Below are 12,930 nucleotides of genomic sequence, written 5' to 3'. Positions count from 1 at the left end.
CGAGGGGCGCTGGTAAGTCCGAAAGGGAGCACGGTGAACTGAAAGTGCTCGTGGCCTACCGTGAACCACAGGTAACTCCGGTGGCCCGGCAGGATGGGGATATGAAAATAAGCATCCTGCAAGTCCAACGCTACCATCCAGTCTTGCGGGTCTAGGGCAGACAAGACCTGAGCAAGCGTGAGCATCTTGAACTTCTCCTTCCGGAGGAAGCGATTGACATTCCGGAGGTCTAAGACAGGACGCAGGCCCTTGTCCTTCTTTGGAACCAGGAAGTAGTGGGAGTAACAACCACGACCTACTTCTGGCGTCAGAACGTGCTCAATGGCACCCTTGGCCAAGAGGGCTGCAACTTCCTGCTGGAGAAGCGCTAAGTGATCCACCGACATGCGTTGGTACTGAGGCGGCATGGCTGGAGGGGTAGTCTCGAAAGGGAGGGAGTAGCCCCTTCGGACTATCTGCAGAAACCACCTGTCCGAAGTGATGGTGCGCCAGTGGGAGATGTGAAGGCGAATCCTGCCGCCCACTGGCATTTGGTGGGCCTGAAACACCTAACTAGGAAGGTTTTGAGGCAGTGGTAGCAGGGGAGGTGGTGGACTGACCTGTCTGCTGGCCCCGTGCCCCACTTTGACGGACCCACCGACCGCGGCTACGCTGAGACTGTGGCTGCGCAGGCCGGCGGCTCTTAAAGGAACGTGTTTGAGCCCCTCGTCCCTGACCGCGAAAGGAGCGAAAGGCAGACCCCAAGGGAGCGTGCGTGCGTGGTGGCAAGACACAAGGACTGGGCTGTAGCCCGGGAGTATTTAAAGCGTTCCAATGTGCTATCCGCTTTGTCACCAAAGTGGCGCGTGCCATCAAAGGGCATGTCTAACAAAGTGTTCTGGACATCCCCGGAGAAGTCAGTTGTCCTGAGCCAGGCGTAATGGCGTAGCGCCACTGTTGTGGAAATTGCTCTGCCGAGGGAGTCGGCTGTGTCAAAGCCACAACGGATAGTGAATTTTGCAGCATCTCTCCCCTCGGTAATGGCTTGGGAGAGCACCGCTCGAGCTTCCACTGGACACTGAGGCAGCACATGTGCTACAGTGTCCCACACAGAGTGGGAATAGCGGCCCAACAGACATGCAGTATTCACTGCTCGGCCGGAGGCAGCGGCAGGCCCGGCGCCGGAGGCCGGAGCCAACGACGCCACCGCGTATCTTGCCCGCATAGCCGGGGCCAAAGGCGGTGAAAACCGGCAGAACCACCCAACGGGTCCACGGGGCCCGATGGCGCAAATGGCCCATGGCTGAGTGGAATACCTGTATTTCTTCCGGAGTCGGGAACGGCCCCAGGAAAGGCAGGTAGGCCATAGGCAACAACGGAGGCTCCACTGGAGCCACGGGGGAGTGACCACCCGCCCCCTCCACCGCGTCCTGCGACCGGTGAGGGGTAGACAAAGAGCAACGTCGCTTCTTCGACTTCTTATGGTGCTTTGACTTACCTGTCCCCGATTCCGAAGAGCGGTGGTGTCGGCCCCGCGACCTGTCCCTTGCCCTCCCACGGGAGCGGGACCTCGAGCGTCGCGGAACTGATTTCCGGGCCTCCAACAACTTTCGGGAACGCTCCCGCAAAGCCTTCGGCGCCATGGCCCGACAATCTGGGCACGTCTTGGGGTCATGGGCGTGCCCCAAGCAGATGAGACACACGTCATGCGGGTCCGCCACAGACTTGTTCCGACGGCAGTCCCTACAGGACTTAAACCCGGGCATCTCTACTGCACCAGAAGTTGAGTACTTGACAAAGCAAGAGAAACAAGTCTCAGATATAAAGTTAAAATATTAACTAGGAGTACCGCTATCTCTTGGATCTGTGCTTGCTGGCGCGGAAAAAGAAAGAACTGACGTCCGCGCACGTGGGCGCGTCTAAGTAGCTTCAATGACGTCATCTCGGCGAATACGACACTAGCAACGTACGCGGAGCCACACGACGACACCTACCGACGCGCAGGGGTACTGCTGACGAAAACTTTCTGGATTCAGTCTAACGCCTGGGGATATTCTAAGGTAAGGAATCTATCACTAACGTTTCTCTTTCAGATTAACTTCACTAGCCTATTGCTAGGCCAGGGGTGATTGACCACTCTACAAATACTCATTACAACATTCTGAAATGCGACTCTAGCCTTGTCCCCAACTGAGATGAATTTAAACGAAACAGTATCCAATAGAATGTTCATTTGCCCATCTCCAAACCTTTTATTGGAGCACTGCCTTTGTTCTTGTTCAGTGTAGGACTTGCTGGTAAAATACTGTTTTCTTTCCGGCTAGAGCAACTTGATCCAGATGACGAAGGTTGGTTATTGCTCGCTTCACAGGTGACTAGCCTGCCCGTCTCTGTTTCAGCTGCATCAGACACTGCAAATAAATAAATATATAACTAAAACCGCATCTTCCTTTTGTGATAATTATTACACATGCATAAAAGATTCATAATGCGATAGAAAGCTGTGAAAAGAGCAGAACACAGTAATTTTCAAAAGTCCTGAATTTGGAATTAAGTTATGCTAGCTAAACCGTCTTTTTAGGATACTATACACTACACAAACTACAGTTCTCCAGAATGAGCAGAATACTAGTCCTATTTATTAGTGATACTGTCACTCTACCTTCTACTCATCAATAGAAACAAAAGTTTGATCATATCTATTAAAAAGGCACATGTTTACAGTTGTAAATGTGGAAGACAATATTTCAAAAACATTAACTCCCTTACAGTGGTCATCTATCAAGAAATAAACAATATCTAATGGTTTATCAAACAGGAACAAACAAAGCAAAGCAAATTAAAGAAGAAACATTATAATTTTTGATGGGCTGTTAAACAGATTCACATGCCTGGTACAATACTCCCCAGCACCCAATGGACCCTCCCAGAAGTCCTGCAAATATAAAGTTTTGTAAACTTCTCAAGTAATGAGGGCTTTAAACCAGCTGTCCTCAAAAACACATAAGCAACATTTATCTAATTTATTTCTAGTGTTTAATACACAGATGAACATTGTATTATAGATACCTTAGGACACTTTACCTCAAACTTAAATATTAAGTTAATAAGCCTACCTGGGTGATATAGAGATCTTATCATAAAATGGTGATGCATGAGGTGATTGTTTCTGTGTAAAGAGACAACCTCATGAGCCATAATTCTGATACTGCCTTGTTTTGAAAAGGGTGCTTCCAAATATAGTTTGCTGGTTTCTCAGCACTGTAATAATAGAGGGACCCAAAAAAATCAACTCTTGCTAATGCTTTTCCAAGCAGTTACTATATGTTGCCGCAGATTAATCATCTGTAAATCTTCACTCAGCTATTATGCTGATCTGAATTATTTCATAGAAGTAGCTTGCAGGAGCTGATAGGTTAGATATCTGTACACTGTAGCTGTGATAAAAAAATGTTTTTATCTATTCAGGCCGATATTTGGATAATTTATCAGCCACCCATATGTAAATACAGCCAAAGCAGACAATGGACCTTTAGCTGCTAAGAGATCCTCCTCACCAAGAATTTATGGACTTCCTGGTCAACCTTAAATTTCGATGTAGAGCCTTTGTCCTTTATCTTGAAGTTGTTGAAAGAAGTCAGCTGCTGAAGTCTTCAATTCATTGAAGACAAGGAAATATCTTCAGTTAGGAGAAAGAGTAACTTTTGACGCCTATTCTTCAAAGTTCTTGCGCAGATATGTTTATGAATTACTCAGTTTTCAGGGATGTAGACAATATAGATAGCCACTGTATGGGTCACCGGACAACAGCTTTTCCATCCACAACATGTTAAAAATAGCCTTCTTAACCTTCTATGCTATGGTGGAGCAAGTACAAAAGAGTTTTTCATAACGAATAACAGGGAGATTTTAGAACAAGCTTTTCCCTTCCTTCCCAAAATAAGTACATGCCCCAAGAAGGGAACTTAAAGAACAAGCTACTTACCTTCGGTAATGATATATCTGTAAGAGAAATATATTAGTTATGAATTCCTTACCTTAGAATTACCCCCAGGCGTCAGACTGGATCCGGAGAAATATTTTCATAGCAGTATCCCTGCACGTTGGTAAGTGGCGTCAGCCTACTCCAAGTCTGTCGTCGGTGCGGTAATCGCCGGTATGATGTCGCAGTATCTACTTAGACGCAGCCCTCGCACGCGGACGTCAGTTCTTTACGCGACATTCCACGCCAGAAGTGCAGAGCCATGCAAGACACTGACCATTGATGCACAAAACTAGGGCCCTGAAAGGAAGTCCCTCACCCTAGAAGTAAGTTCGTAGAACGGGGAGGATGAGTGGAGCGGTAAGGAATCCATAATTAATATATGTCTCCTACAGATATATCGCTACCGAAGGTAAGTAACTTCTTCATCTGAAAGAGACTATTAGTTATGGATTCCTTCCCTTAGAATAGATACCGCGGCAATACCAACCCCGGAGGTGGGTCTGCGAACTAAGTTCACACCAGAAAGTCCTGGAGAACTGAACGGCCAAAGAAGCTCTATCTCTGGACTTGGCTCTCCAGAAAGTAGTGTTTGGTGAACTTGTGCAATGAAGCCCACGTGGCTGCCTGGCAGATGTCCTGAAGGGGGACTCCACGTCCCAAAGCAGTAGTGGCTGCCGTCGTCCTCGTGGAATGGGCGCGCAACCCTACTGGAGGTTCCTTGTTCAATAAGGAACAACAAATTTTGATACAAAGAACTACCCATCAAGAGATGGTTCACTTCAGCAAAGCCTGACCTTTCTTGGCCCCCAGATAGCGGACAAAGAGCTAATCATCCACCCAGAATTGTTTGGTGCGAACCAGGTACAACAAAAGTGCACGTTTTGGCTCCTGACGGTGGAGCTTCTCCTCCTCTTTAGAAGGATGGGGGGCCGGAAGAAGTTGGGCAAAGTGATGGTCTGTCCTATGTGGAAATAGGTATCCACTTTGGGAAGAAAAGAAGGTTGAGTTCGAAGGACAACCTTGTCCGGATGAACAGCAAGGAAAGGAGGCTTAGAGGATACAGCCTGGAGTTCGCTCACTATGCGAGCAGAGATGATGGAAATCAGAAATGCAGTTTAGAGCACCATGAGCCTTAAAGGACAATTATGCAGCGGCTCAAAGGGAGCGCACATAAGATAGGTCAGAACAAGCTTCAAGTCCCATTGAGGCAATACGAAAGGAATAGGAGGAAACAAACGATTTACAATAGGGGACTTGAAAAGAGATGGTTGATCTGGAAGGCGAAGAAAGGCCGAAATGGCCAAAAGATAGCCCTTGAGAGTGTCAAGAGCAAAGCCCTGCTGGGCCAAGGAAAGAATGGAGAGGAGGAACTTTGAAAGAGGGACAGAAGCGGGATCCACAGCCTTTGCTGAGCACCATGCCACAAATTTGCTTCATCTACAGGCGTATACTGTTTTGGTGGAGGGACGCTTGGCTGCCAAGATAACATTACAGACTTAAGGAGGAAGGTTTAAAAGCTGTCAACTGTCACTGGTCAATCTCCACGCAAGGAGCTAGAGGCTGGACAGGTCCGGGTGGAGGATCGTCCCCTGCTGCTGCGACAGAAGATCCTCCTGAAGAGGCAGTCTCATTGGAGTATCGAATGCCATGTGTCACAGCTCAGGATACCAGACTCTTCGAGCCCAAAAAGGAGCCACAAGGATGACTTGGACCCAGTCGCGCTTGATCTTCTTCAGCACTCTGTGCAGAAGTGGTATAGACGGAAAGGCGTATAGAAGACCGCGACTCCACTTGTGACGAAAAGCGTCGCCGAGCGACTTCCACCTTGGAAATTCCAACACGCAGAACTGCTGACATTGCACGTTCTCTTCGGTGGCAAATAGATCTAACCAAGGTTCTGCTGCTGAGTTCGTTCGCCCTGGCGTTCAGAGAACCTGCCAGGTGTTGAACCACCAGAGAAATGCCCTGATGTTCCAGCCATGTCCAAAGGCGGAGAGCCTCTTGACATAGGGTCCATGACCCCACCTGCCTTGTTTGTTGCATTACCACATGGCAGTGTTGTTGTTCGTGAAGACCTGCACTACTCTTCCCTGGACAGAGGGAAGAAATGCCTTCAGTGCTAGATGAATCGCCCGTAGCTCAAGAAGGTTGATGTAGAGCCCGGACTCCGCCGGAGACCAGAGGCCTCTTATCTCCGCCTCTCCCAGATGGCCGCCCCATCCCATGAGTGACGCATCTGTCAACACTGTGAAATCTGGTTGGGGAAGGGAGAGGGATCTGCCGTTGACCCAAACCTGGTTCATGAGCCACCACGGCAACTGATATGCAGTCCCCGCCGAGATGTGGACAACAGCGGACAGATTCCCCTGATGCAGGGCCCACTGGAACTTCAGGCCCCACTACAGAGCCTGCCTATGCCACCTAGCATGATCCACCAACAGGATGATGGAGTTGATAAGGCCCAGCAGCCTCAGGGTCATTTTCACCGAAATCCGAGATAGAGGCTGGAATATCTGTATCATAGCCCGAATGTCCCAGACTCGCTGTTCGGAAGGGTCGGCCCGAAACTGCGCTGTGTCCAGAACTGCTCCAATGAAAAGGAGCTTCTGAGAAGGATTCAGGAGCGACTTCTGCACGTTGAATGTGAACCCCAGCGAATGCAGGTGGTCCGCCGTAGTCTGGAGGTGGGTGACTACAGCCTCAGGTGAGCTCGCCTTCAACAACCAGTTGTTAAGAAAGGGAAAGACTGGAACCCCTGATCTGCGCAGATGAGGTGCGACCACTGCCATCACTTCGGAAGTGGTGCCGGTGGGATCGACGTTGGTGTTATGAGGTCAACCGGCGTCGACCAGGCCTGGATCCACGGGGGTCCTGCCGTGCTGGGGCAGGAGCCGGCAGCGGCGCCGGAGCCGCCGGCAAGGGAACGCAAGGACCCCCAGTCGGGACCGCGGGGCCCAAAGGCGCACCAGCGGGAGTCGGCAGCCCAAATAGTCCAGCCATGGCCGACAGGAATTCCTGTATCTGGGCTGGAGTCGCCGACGGACCCGGAAAGTGCGGGTAGGCCGGCGGCGACTCCACAGGCTCTGCCAGAGCCGCGGGGAGGCACCACCCACACCCTCAGCCGCGTCGCACGACTGGCGAGGGGAAGTCGGAGAACAATGACGCTTCTTCGACTTCTTGTGCTTCGCCTTACCTGACCCAGAGTGTGAAGGCTTGGAAACGGAGGACCGATGATGATGACTCCGCGCACGGTCCCTAGACCTCCACGGGACCGGGACCTTGAACGGCGCGGAGCCGACTGCCGGAACTCAAGCAGCTTTCGGGACCGCTCCCGCAAAGACTTCGGCGTCATCGCCCGGCAGTCCGGACACGATTTGGGGTCGTGTTCGCGTCCCAGACAGAAAAGACACACTTGGTGCGGATCCGTCACCGACATCATGCGGTGACGGTCCTCGCAGGACTTAAAACCGGGCATCCTAACTGCACCAGGAGTCAAAGACTCGATGAAAAAATGGAGACAAAAAGCTTCAAAAAGTTAGTCAAAAAATTACTAAGGGTAACTTCTCTTCCCGGATCTGCTCTTGCTGGCGCGGAAAAAGAAAGAACTGACGTCCGGGTGCGTGGGTAAGTAGCGCCCGTGACATCATCCCGGCGACCACGATGCCGAGGATGGACGCGGAGCCGCACGATGCCACCTACCGACATGCAAGGGTACTGCTGACTAAAACTTTCCAGATCCAGTCTGACGCCTGGGGATATTCTAAGGTAAGGAGTCTTTCACTACGTGTTTCTTTTAGATAGGTTGGACTAAGAAGGTTTGGAGGCTTCTGCAGAGGGGGCACTGGTGGACTGGTCCACCCGCTGGCCCCCATGGTGGTTGGTTCCACGTCCCTGGTCCCGCAGAAGCTGGACAGCTTGTGTGGTCCTGTGGCTCTGGGCAGAACGTGGTAGGGCACCCCTTCCATAGCCACGAAAGGGGCGAAATGCAGACTGGGCGGGGCGAGAGGTGGTAGCGAGGCCCAAGGATCTGGCCTTAGGCCTAGAATCCTTGTAGCGCTCGAGCACATTGCCCACCTTGTCGCCAAACAAGAGACGGACATAAAAGGACATGTCCAAAAGAGTTGATTGGACATCGACCAAGAAGCCAGTGGACCTCAGCCAGGCGTAGCATCTCAGGGCTACCGACGTTAAAATCGTCCTGCCTAGCGAGTTGGCGGTGTGCAGCCCACAGCGAATGGTGAACTTTGCTGCATCCCTCCCTTCAGCGTCCGCACAGGAGAGTACTGCTCGCGCATCCTCCGGGCACTGTGGCAGCACCTGTGCAACCGTATCTCACACTGAGTGGGTGTAATGGCCCAAGAGACATGCGGTGTTCACCGACCGCAGTTCTAAGCTAGCAGAAGTAAACATCTTCTTGCCAAAATGATACTGCTTCTTAGATGCCCTATCTTCTTAGTAGGGAATGCGTCTTTGGACGCTGAGACTAGGACCACCAAGCTCCCAGGAGCAGGGTGTTGGGAGTGGGGAGCCCAGGGCCAGGCGGTGTCGTTGGGCAATCATCCTATCCACAGGAGCCCCTGTGCTGGGCTTGGACCAGGTGCCCAGAAGGATGTCTGTGAGGGCCTCATTGAACGGCTGCAGGGGCTCTGAACAGGCTGCTGCTGGTTGAAGCCCTCAGTCAGGAGGTTAGTACTGACTGCTACCGTAGGTAGCTCAAGGACCAAGGCCTCAGCCGACCCTACGCAACACCACAGCGTAGGAGGCTCCCTCCTCCGTAGCCGTGATAGGGGGAGAAAGCATGCCACGGTCTGGGGATGTATCTAGACAACTGGCCTCACCCAGTTCCTCTCTCCAGTTCAGCTCCTACAGCTGGTCTGCTAGAGGGTCAATAGACCCCTCCCAGTCCTCCTCACCCTCCTGTGGCTGCCACTCGGGGTCGACGTCTGCTAGGAACACAACCGGCGTCGGAATGGGCAGAGGTGACGCCAATGGATTCAGCGCCGGAGGTGTCGTAAGGTCGACCAGGGCCGATCCGGATCCAGGCCTGGATCCCTGGGGACCCTGTGGCACCAGAGCCAAAGACATCGAAGCCCTAGAACCCCCAGCTGAGTTCACAGGGCCCGGTGGGTGCGCAGGCGGAGTCGGCATGCCCTAAGATGGAGTGAAGGGCTTTGTAACAGCTACGCAGTTGGGCAGGAGTCGCCCAGGCTCATGGGAAGGGAGGGAGGCTCGGAGTAGACCCAACAAGGCTCCTTGGGCAGAGCTGGACAACCACCTTCCGCATCCCATGTCGGCCGACAGAAGGGTAGAAAGCGAAGAGCGACGGTGCTTCTTCGCCTTCTTCTTGTGCTTCGACTTACCGGAAGACAAAGACTTCGAAGAGGAGTGATGGTGGTGACTTCGCAAGCGGTCCAGCGACCTCCCTCTGGACCAGGACCTAGAGCGGCGCAGAGCTGACTGCCGGGCCTCGACAGGCTTTCGGGACCGCTCTCACAAACACTTTGGGTTCATGGCCTGGCAGTGGGAGCACAACTTCGGGTCGTGATCACGCTCCAAACACCAGATGCACACGAGATGTGGGTCCGTGACCGACATCAACTTGTGACAGGCACCAAAAGGTTCAAAGCCGGTCCGTCGATGTGACATCCTTTGCACCAGGAGTCGAATGACTCGAAAAAATAAGTCGACAAAAAAGACTAAGGGTACCGTTCTCTCCGGATCTGCGCTGGCTGGCGTGGAAAAAGAAAGAACCGACATCAGAGAGCAGGGGCAGGGTCTAAGTAGATACCGCGATGTCATTCCGAGGATCAAGACACCAACGACGAACGCGGAGTCGACTGATGAAACATACTGACACGCACGGGGTACTGCTGAAGAAATAAATATCCGGATCCAGTCTGACGCCTGGGGCTAATTCTAAGGTAAGGAATCCATAACTAATAGTCTCTTTCAGATCAAAAAGTTTGAATACGTGGGCATGTCCAAATAGTGTGGTAGAACGTGCCCACATTACCAGAACCTCGGGGGCACTCAGCTGATTTAATACGACCCATCTTGAACACCCTTGACCTAGAAAGGTAGGACTTCTGTAGTATTTAAAGTTGCACCAGGCAAAACCATGACTGTATAGTAATCTCTCTGGGGCTCTGCAACGCCTCATTCCACTACTTGTCATCTAGGGGCCCCACATCAACCATTCATGCCTCTCTAAGCGTGGCAAGACATTTCGGCATGTTGTTTATGATCTTCCTGTACGTCAGGGAAACTGCCTTAGTGGGTATACGGTCCAGTAGCAATCGGTCTTCCATGGGGTAGTAGTCTGGGATAAGCTCCCCCTCCAGTCGATGGCATTTCAGGGCATGTTGCAGCTGTCGGTACCGGAAGATCTAGTCCTGCGCCAACTCATACTCTGCTTGCAGCACTTCAAATGCCGCTAGAGAATCCGTTCTCCATACGTCTCCCAATCCATCTATCCCTATTGTGTGCCATCTTGTGTGCGCACACAATTTTGTAACTTCCCCCAGGCAGTTGCTGTATCATAGTGGGGTCTCTGCTGTTAGTTTTCCATCCCAGACATCTGTTGGATGCTTTCCAAGTCAGCAGTACCGCCTGTGTATGGGGTGGGAGCGAGCCCTTCCCTACATTGCCGTATAGGAGCGCCCTGTAACCCCTGCTTCCCATAGCCAGGGGATCCACCCTATATGTTGGTTCAGTCTGTTCCCCAAACACCAGTCGTTCACCACTGTCAGCTGGGAGGCCCAGTAATAGGCTCAAAGGTCGTGGACCGCCAGGCTGCCTTCATAGACACCCGCTGCAGTTTTGCAAGAGAAATTCGGGTATTTACCCTGTCCCATAATAAAGATCTCAGGATACAAGTGATTCTGTGGAAGTAGATGTGAGAAAGTGGCTCTGTATATACTGTTCCTTAATAGGTACAGGGTGTACAGAGTCCACAGTCCCCCAGGGTTTGACAGAGGTTAAAGTTAGATATAACCTTACTCTCTAAAGTGGTAGCTTGGTCGAGCAGTAAGGCAGTATCAGAGGACAGTGTAAAGCATTTGTTGTACACACTCAGTCAGCACATGGTCTCACACACTCAATAACTGAACTCTAGGCCAATGGTTTATATATAAAAAATATATGCTTGTTTTATTTTAGAACCAACACTTCGATTTAAAATATACTTTCTCAGCAGGAGATGTTTCATATAAATACTTTTGCAATATGCAATAGACTTTTGTAAACAGTTACAAGTGGTTGCAGTAGGCAACTCTATTTTTAAACACAACAATGCATTGAGCTCAATGGTAAATTCAAGTTATTTGCAACAGATTACTTTTTAGATTACTTTTGGAATTCCAGGACTGGATCCTAGATTCAGTCCTAGGTCAGTGTTCAGAATCAAGTGATGAAAGTCGACTTAATTACTGTAATGATTTTTAAAGAATATTTAGCTATTTTAAAAGTTGACACTTGGAAAATATTTCAAAGAAAACAGTCAATGATTCCCTATGGAAGAAAATTCAGGTTACAGGTACAGTATGTTCTCGTTACTTTTGTAATCCAGTACTGGGTGCCTAGACTCAGTACTGGGACTTTTATCAAAAACAGGTAAGTAATTACGTTTTCAGATATTATACGATTTTTGAAGAATATTTAAAAATTGCAGAAATCGACACTTAGAGGAAATTCCACAGAAAAACAGTCAATGGTTTCCTATGGAAGAAAATTGAGTTAAGGGTAAGTACAGTTGTAAGTATTTTTCAGAGTCAGTGCTGGGCACCAAGATCCAGCACTGGGAGCTCACCTAAGAGCAGGTGAGTAATTTCGTTTTCATTACTCGGCTGATTTTTGGTGAATATTTTAAGATTTGAAAAGTCCACACTTTGAAGAAATTTCAGGAAAAAGCCAGTCAATGTTACCCTATGAGGAAAATAGAGTTTGCGGTTTAAGGGTAAGTACTCGACTGGCAGAGTTGAGGTTCTGGGCATAGACTCAGGGGTCCCCCAGGGGAAGGTAGGTACAGTTGGTTCACCCTCAGCGGCTCTAGGGCGGCCGGGTGCAGAGATAGTTAGGCCCAATGTTGTCCTATGAGGGATAGGGGGGCCTTGGTTGGTGGTTGCAGACTGGCAAGCCACGCGGCTGTGGGAGCTAGGCTCCTGGTCACTTACTCAGGGCAAGTGGGGAAGTAGGTAGATGTAGAGTTTTCACTGCCAGGGCCACTCGGGCGGCTGGGTGCAGAGTGCTTTTGAGCCTTCGGGCGCTCAATTGATTTCAATGGGAAATCCCCGGTTTAGAAAAAGACTGCAAGCTCGGGGACGAGGACTCTTCAGGTGCCACCACCACTTCGAGAGGTAAGTTGGGTAGTTGGAGGATAGGTAGGTACCCCGGGATTGGGCACAGGGGGCCGTGGGGCGCCGCGTGCAGGGGTGCCTTTTGGTGTCGGGAAATCTTACCCTCTGTTGATCGCGGTTGGGGGAGCACCTTGTTCTGAGGCTGCAGGCTTCTTCAGGAGTGTCGAGGGAGGTCCTTGGGTGCCGGACTCGGGGTCACAGTCGCCGTGGGGTCGTCCTCAGGGTCTTTGTTCACTCCGGCACTGGCTAGGCTTAGCTGGTGCAGAGTGTGCTGGGTTTGCGGTTCCGGGCTGCTGCCAGGGATTAGAGATAGGTTTTGAGTAGAGCCTCTACTCATGGGAGTCCCAGGGGCTTAGAGCCAAAAGGTAGCCAGGTCCTCCGGGGTTGGTGAGGTTGCTGGCCACAAGAGATGCCGGGCTGGAGCATGACCAGGTTCGAGGGTCGACAGGCCGGTAGGGCTGGGGCCAAAGCAGTTGGTGTCTTCCTCTTTTCAGCAGCTGCAGGGCAGGTCTTCTTTCTTCTTGCTCTTCGTAGTTTTGAATCTGGAATCTGGGGAAGGAAGGTTCAGGGTGCCCCTAAATACTAGATTTAGGGGCGTTACAGGTAGGTGAA

At 51.0% G+C, this 12,930-nt stretch overlaps 1 protein-coding gene across 2 annotated transcripts in view; it reads right to left on the bottom strand.

Annotated features, from left to right (window-relative positions):
* BRWD3 (bromodomain and WD repeat domain containing 3) overlaps positions 1-12,930 on the bottom strand; it is a 1,513,493-nt gene that overhangs the window by 74,680 nt on the left and 1,425,883 nt on the right. For both annotated transcript variants that reach the window (XM_085607835.1, XM_085607833.1), the window contains one exon: positions 2,229-2,390. In XM_085607835.1, the coding sequence (XP_085463961.1) occupies positions 2,229-2,390 (162 nt within the window). The remainder of the gene's footprint in view (positions 1-2,228; positions 2,391-12,930) is intronic.

Source organism: Triturus cristatus, chromosome 5_2, assembly GCF_964204655.1.
Source record: "Triturus cristatus chromosome 5_2, aTriCri1.1, whole genome shotgun sequence".
Classification (NCBI taxonomy): Eukaryota; Metazoa; Chordata; class Amphibia; order Caudata; family Salamandridae; genus Triturus; species Triturus cristatus.
The sequence above is the reverse complement of the archived record's forward strand: the minus strand, read 5'-3'. Positions and strand labels throughout refer to the sequence as shown.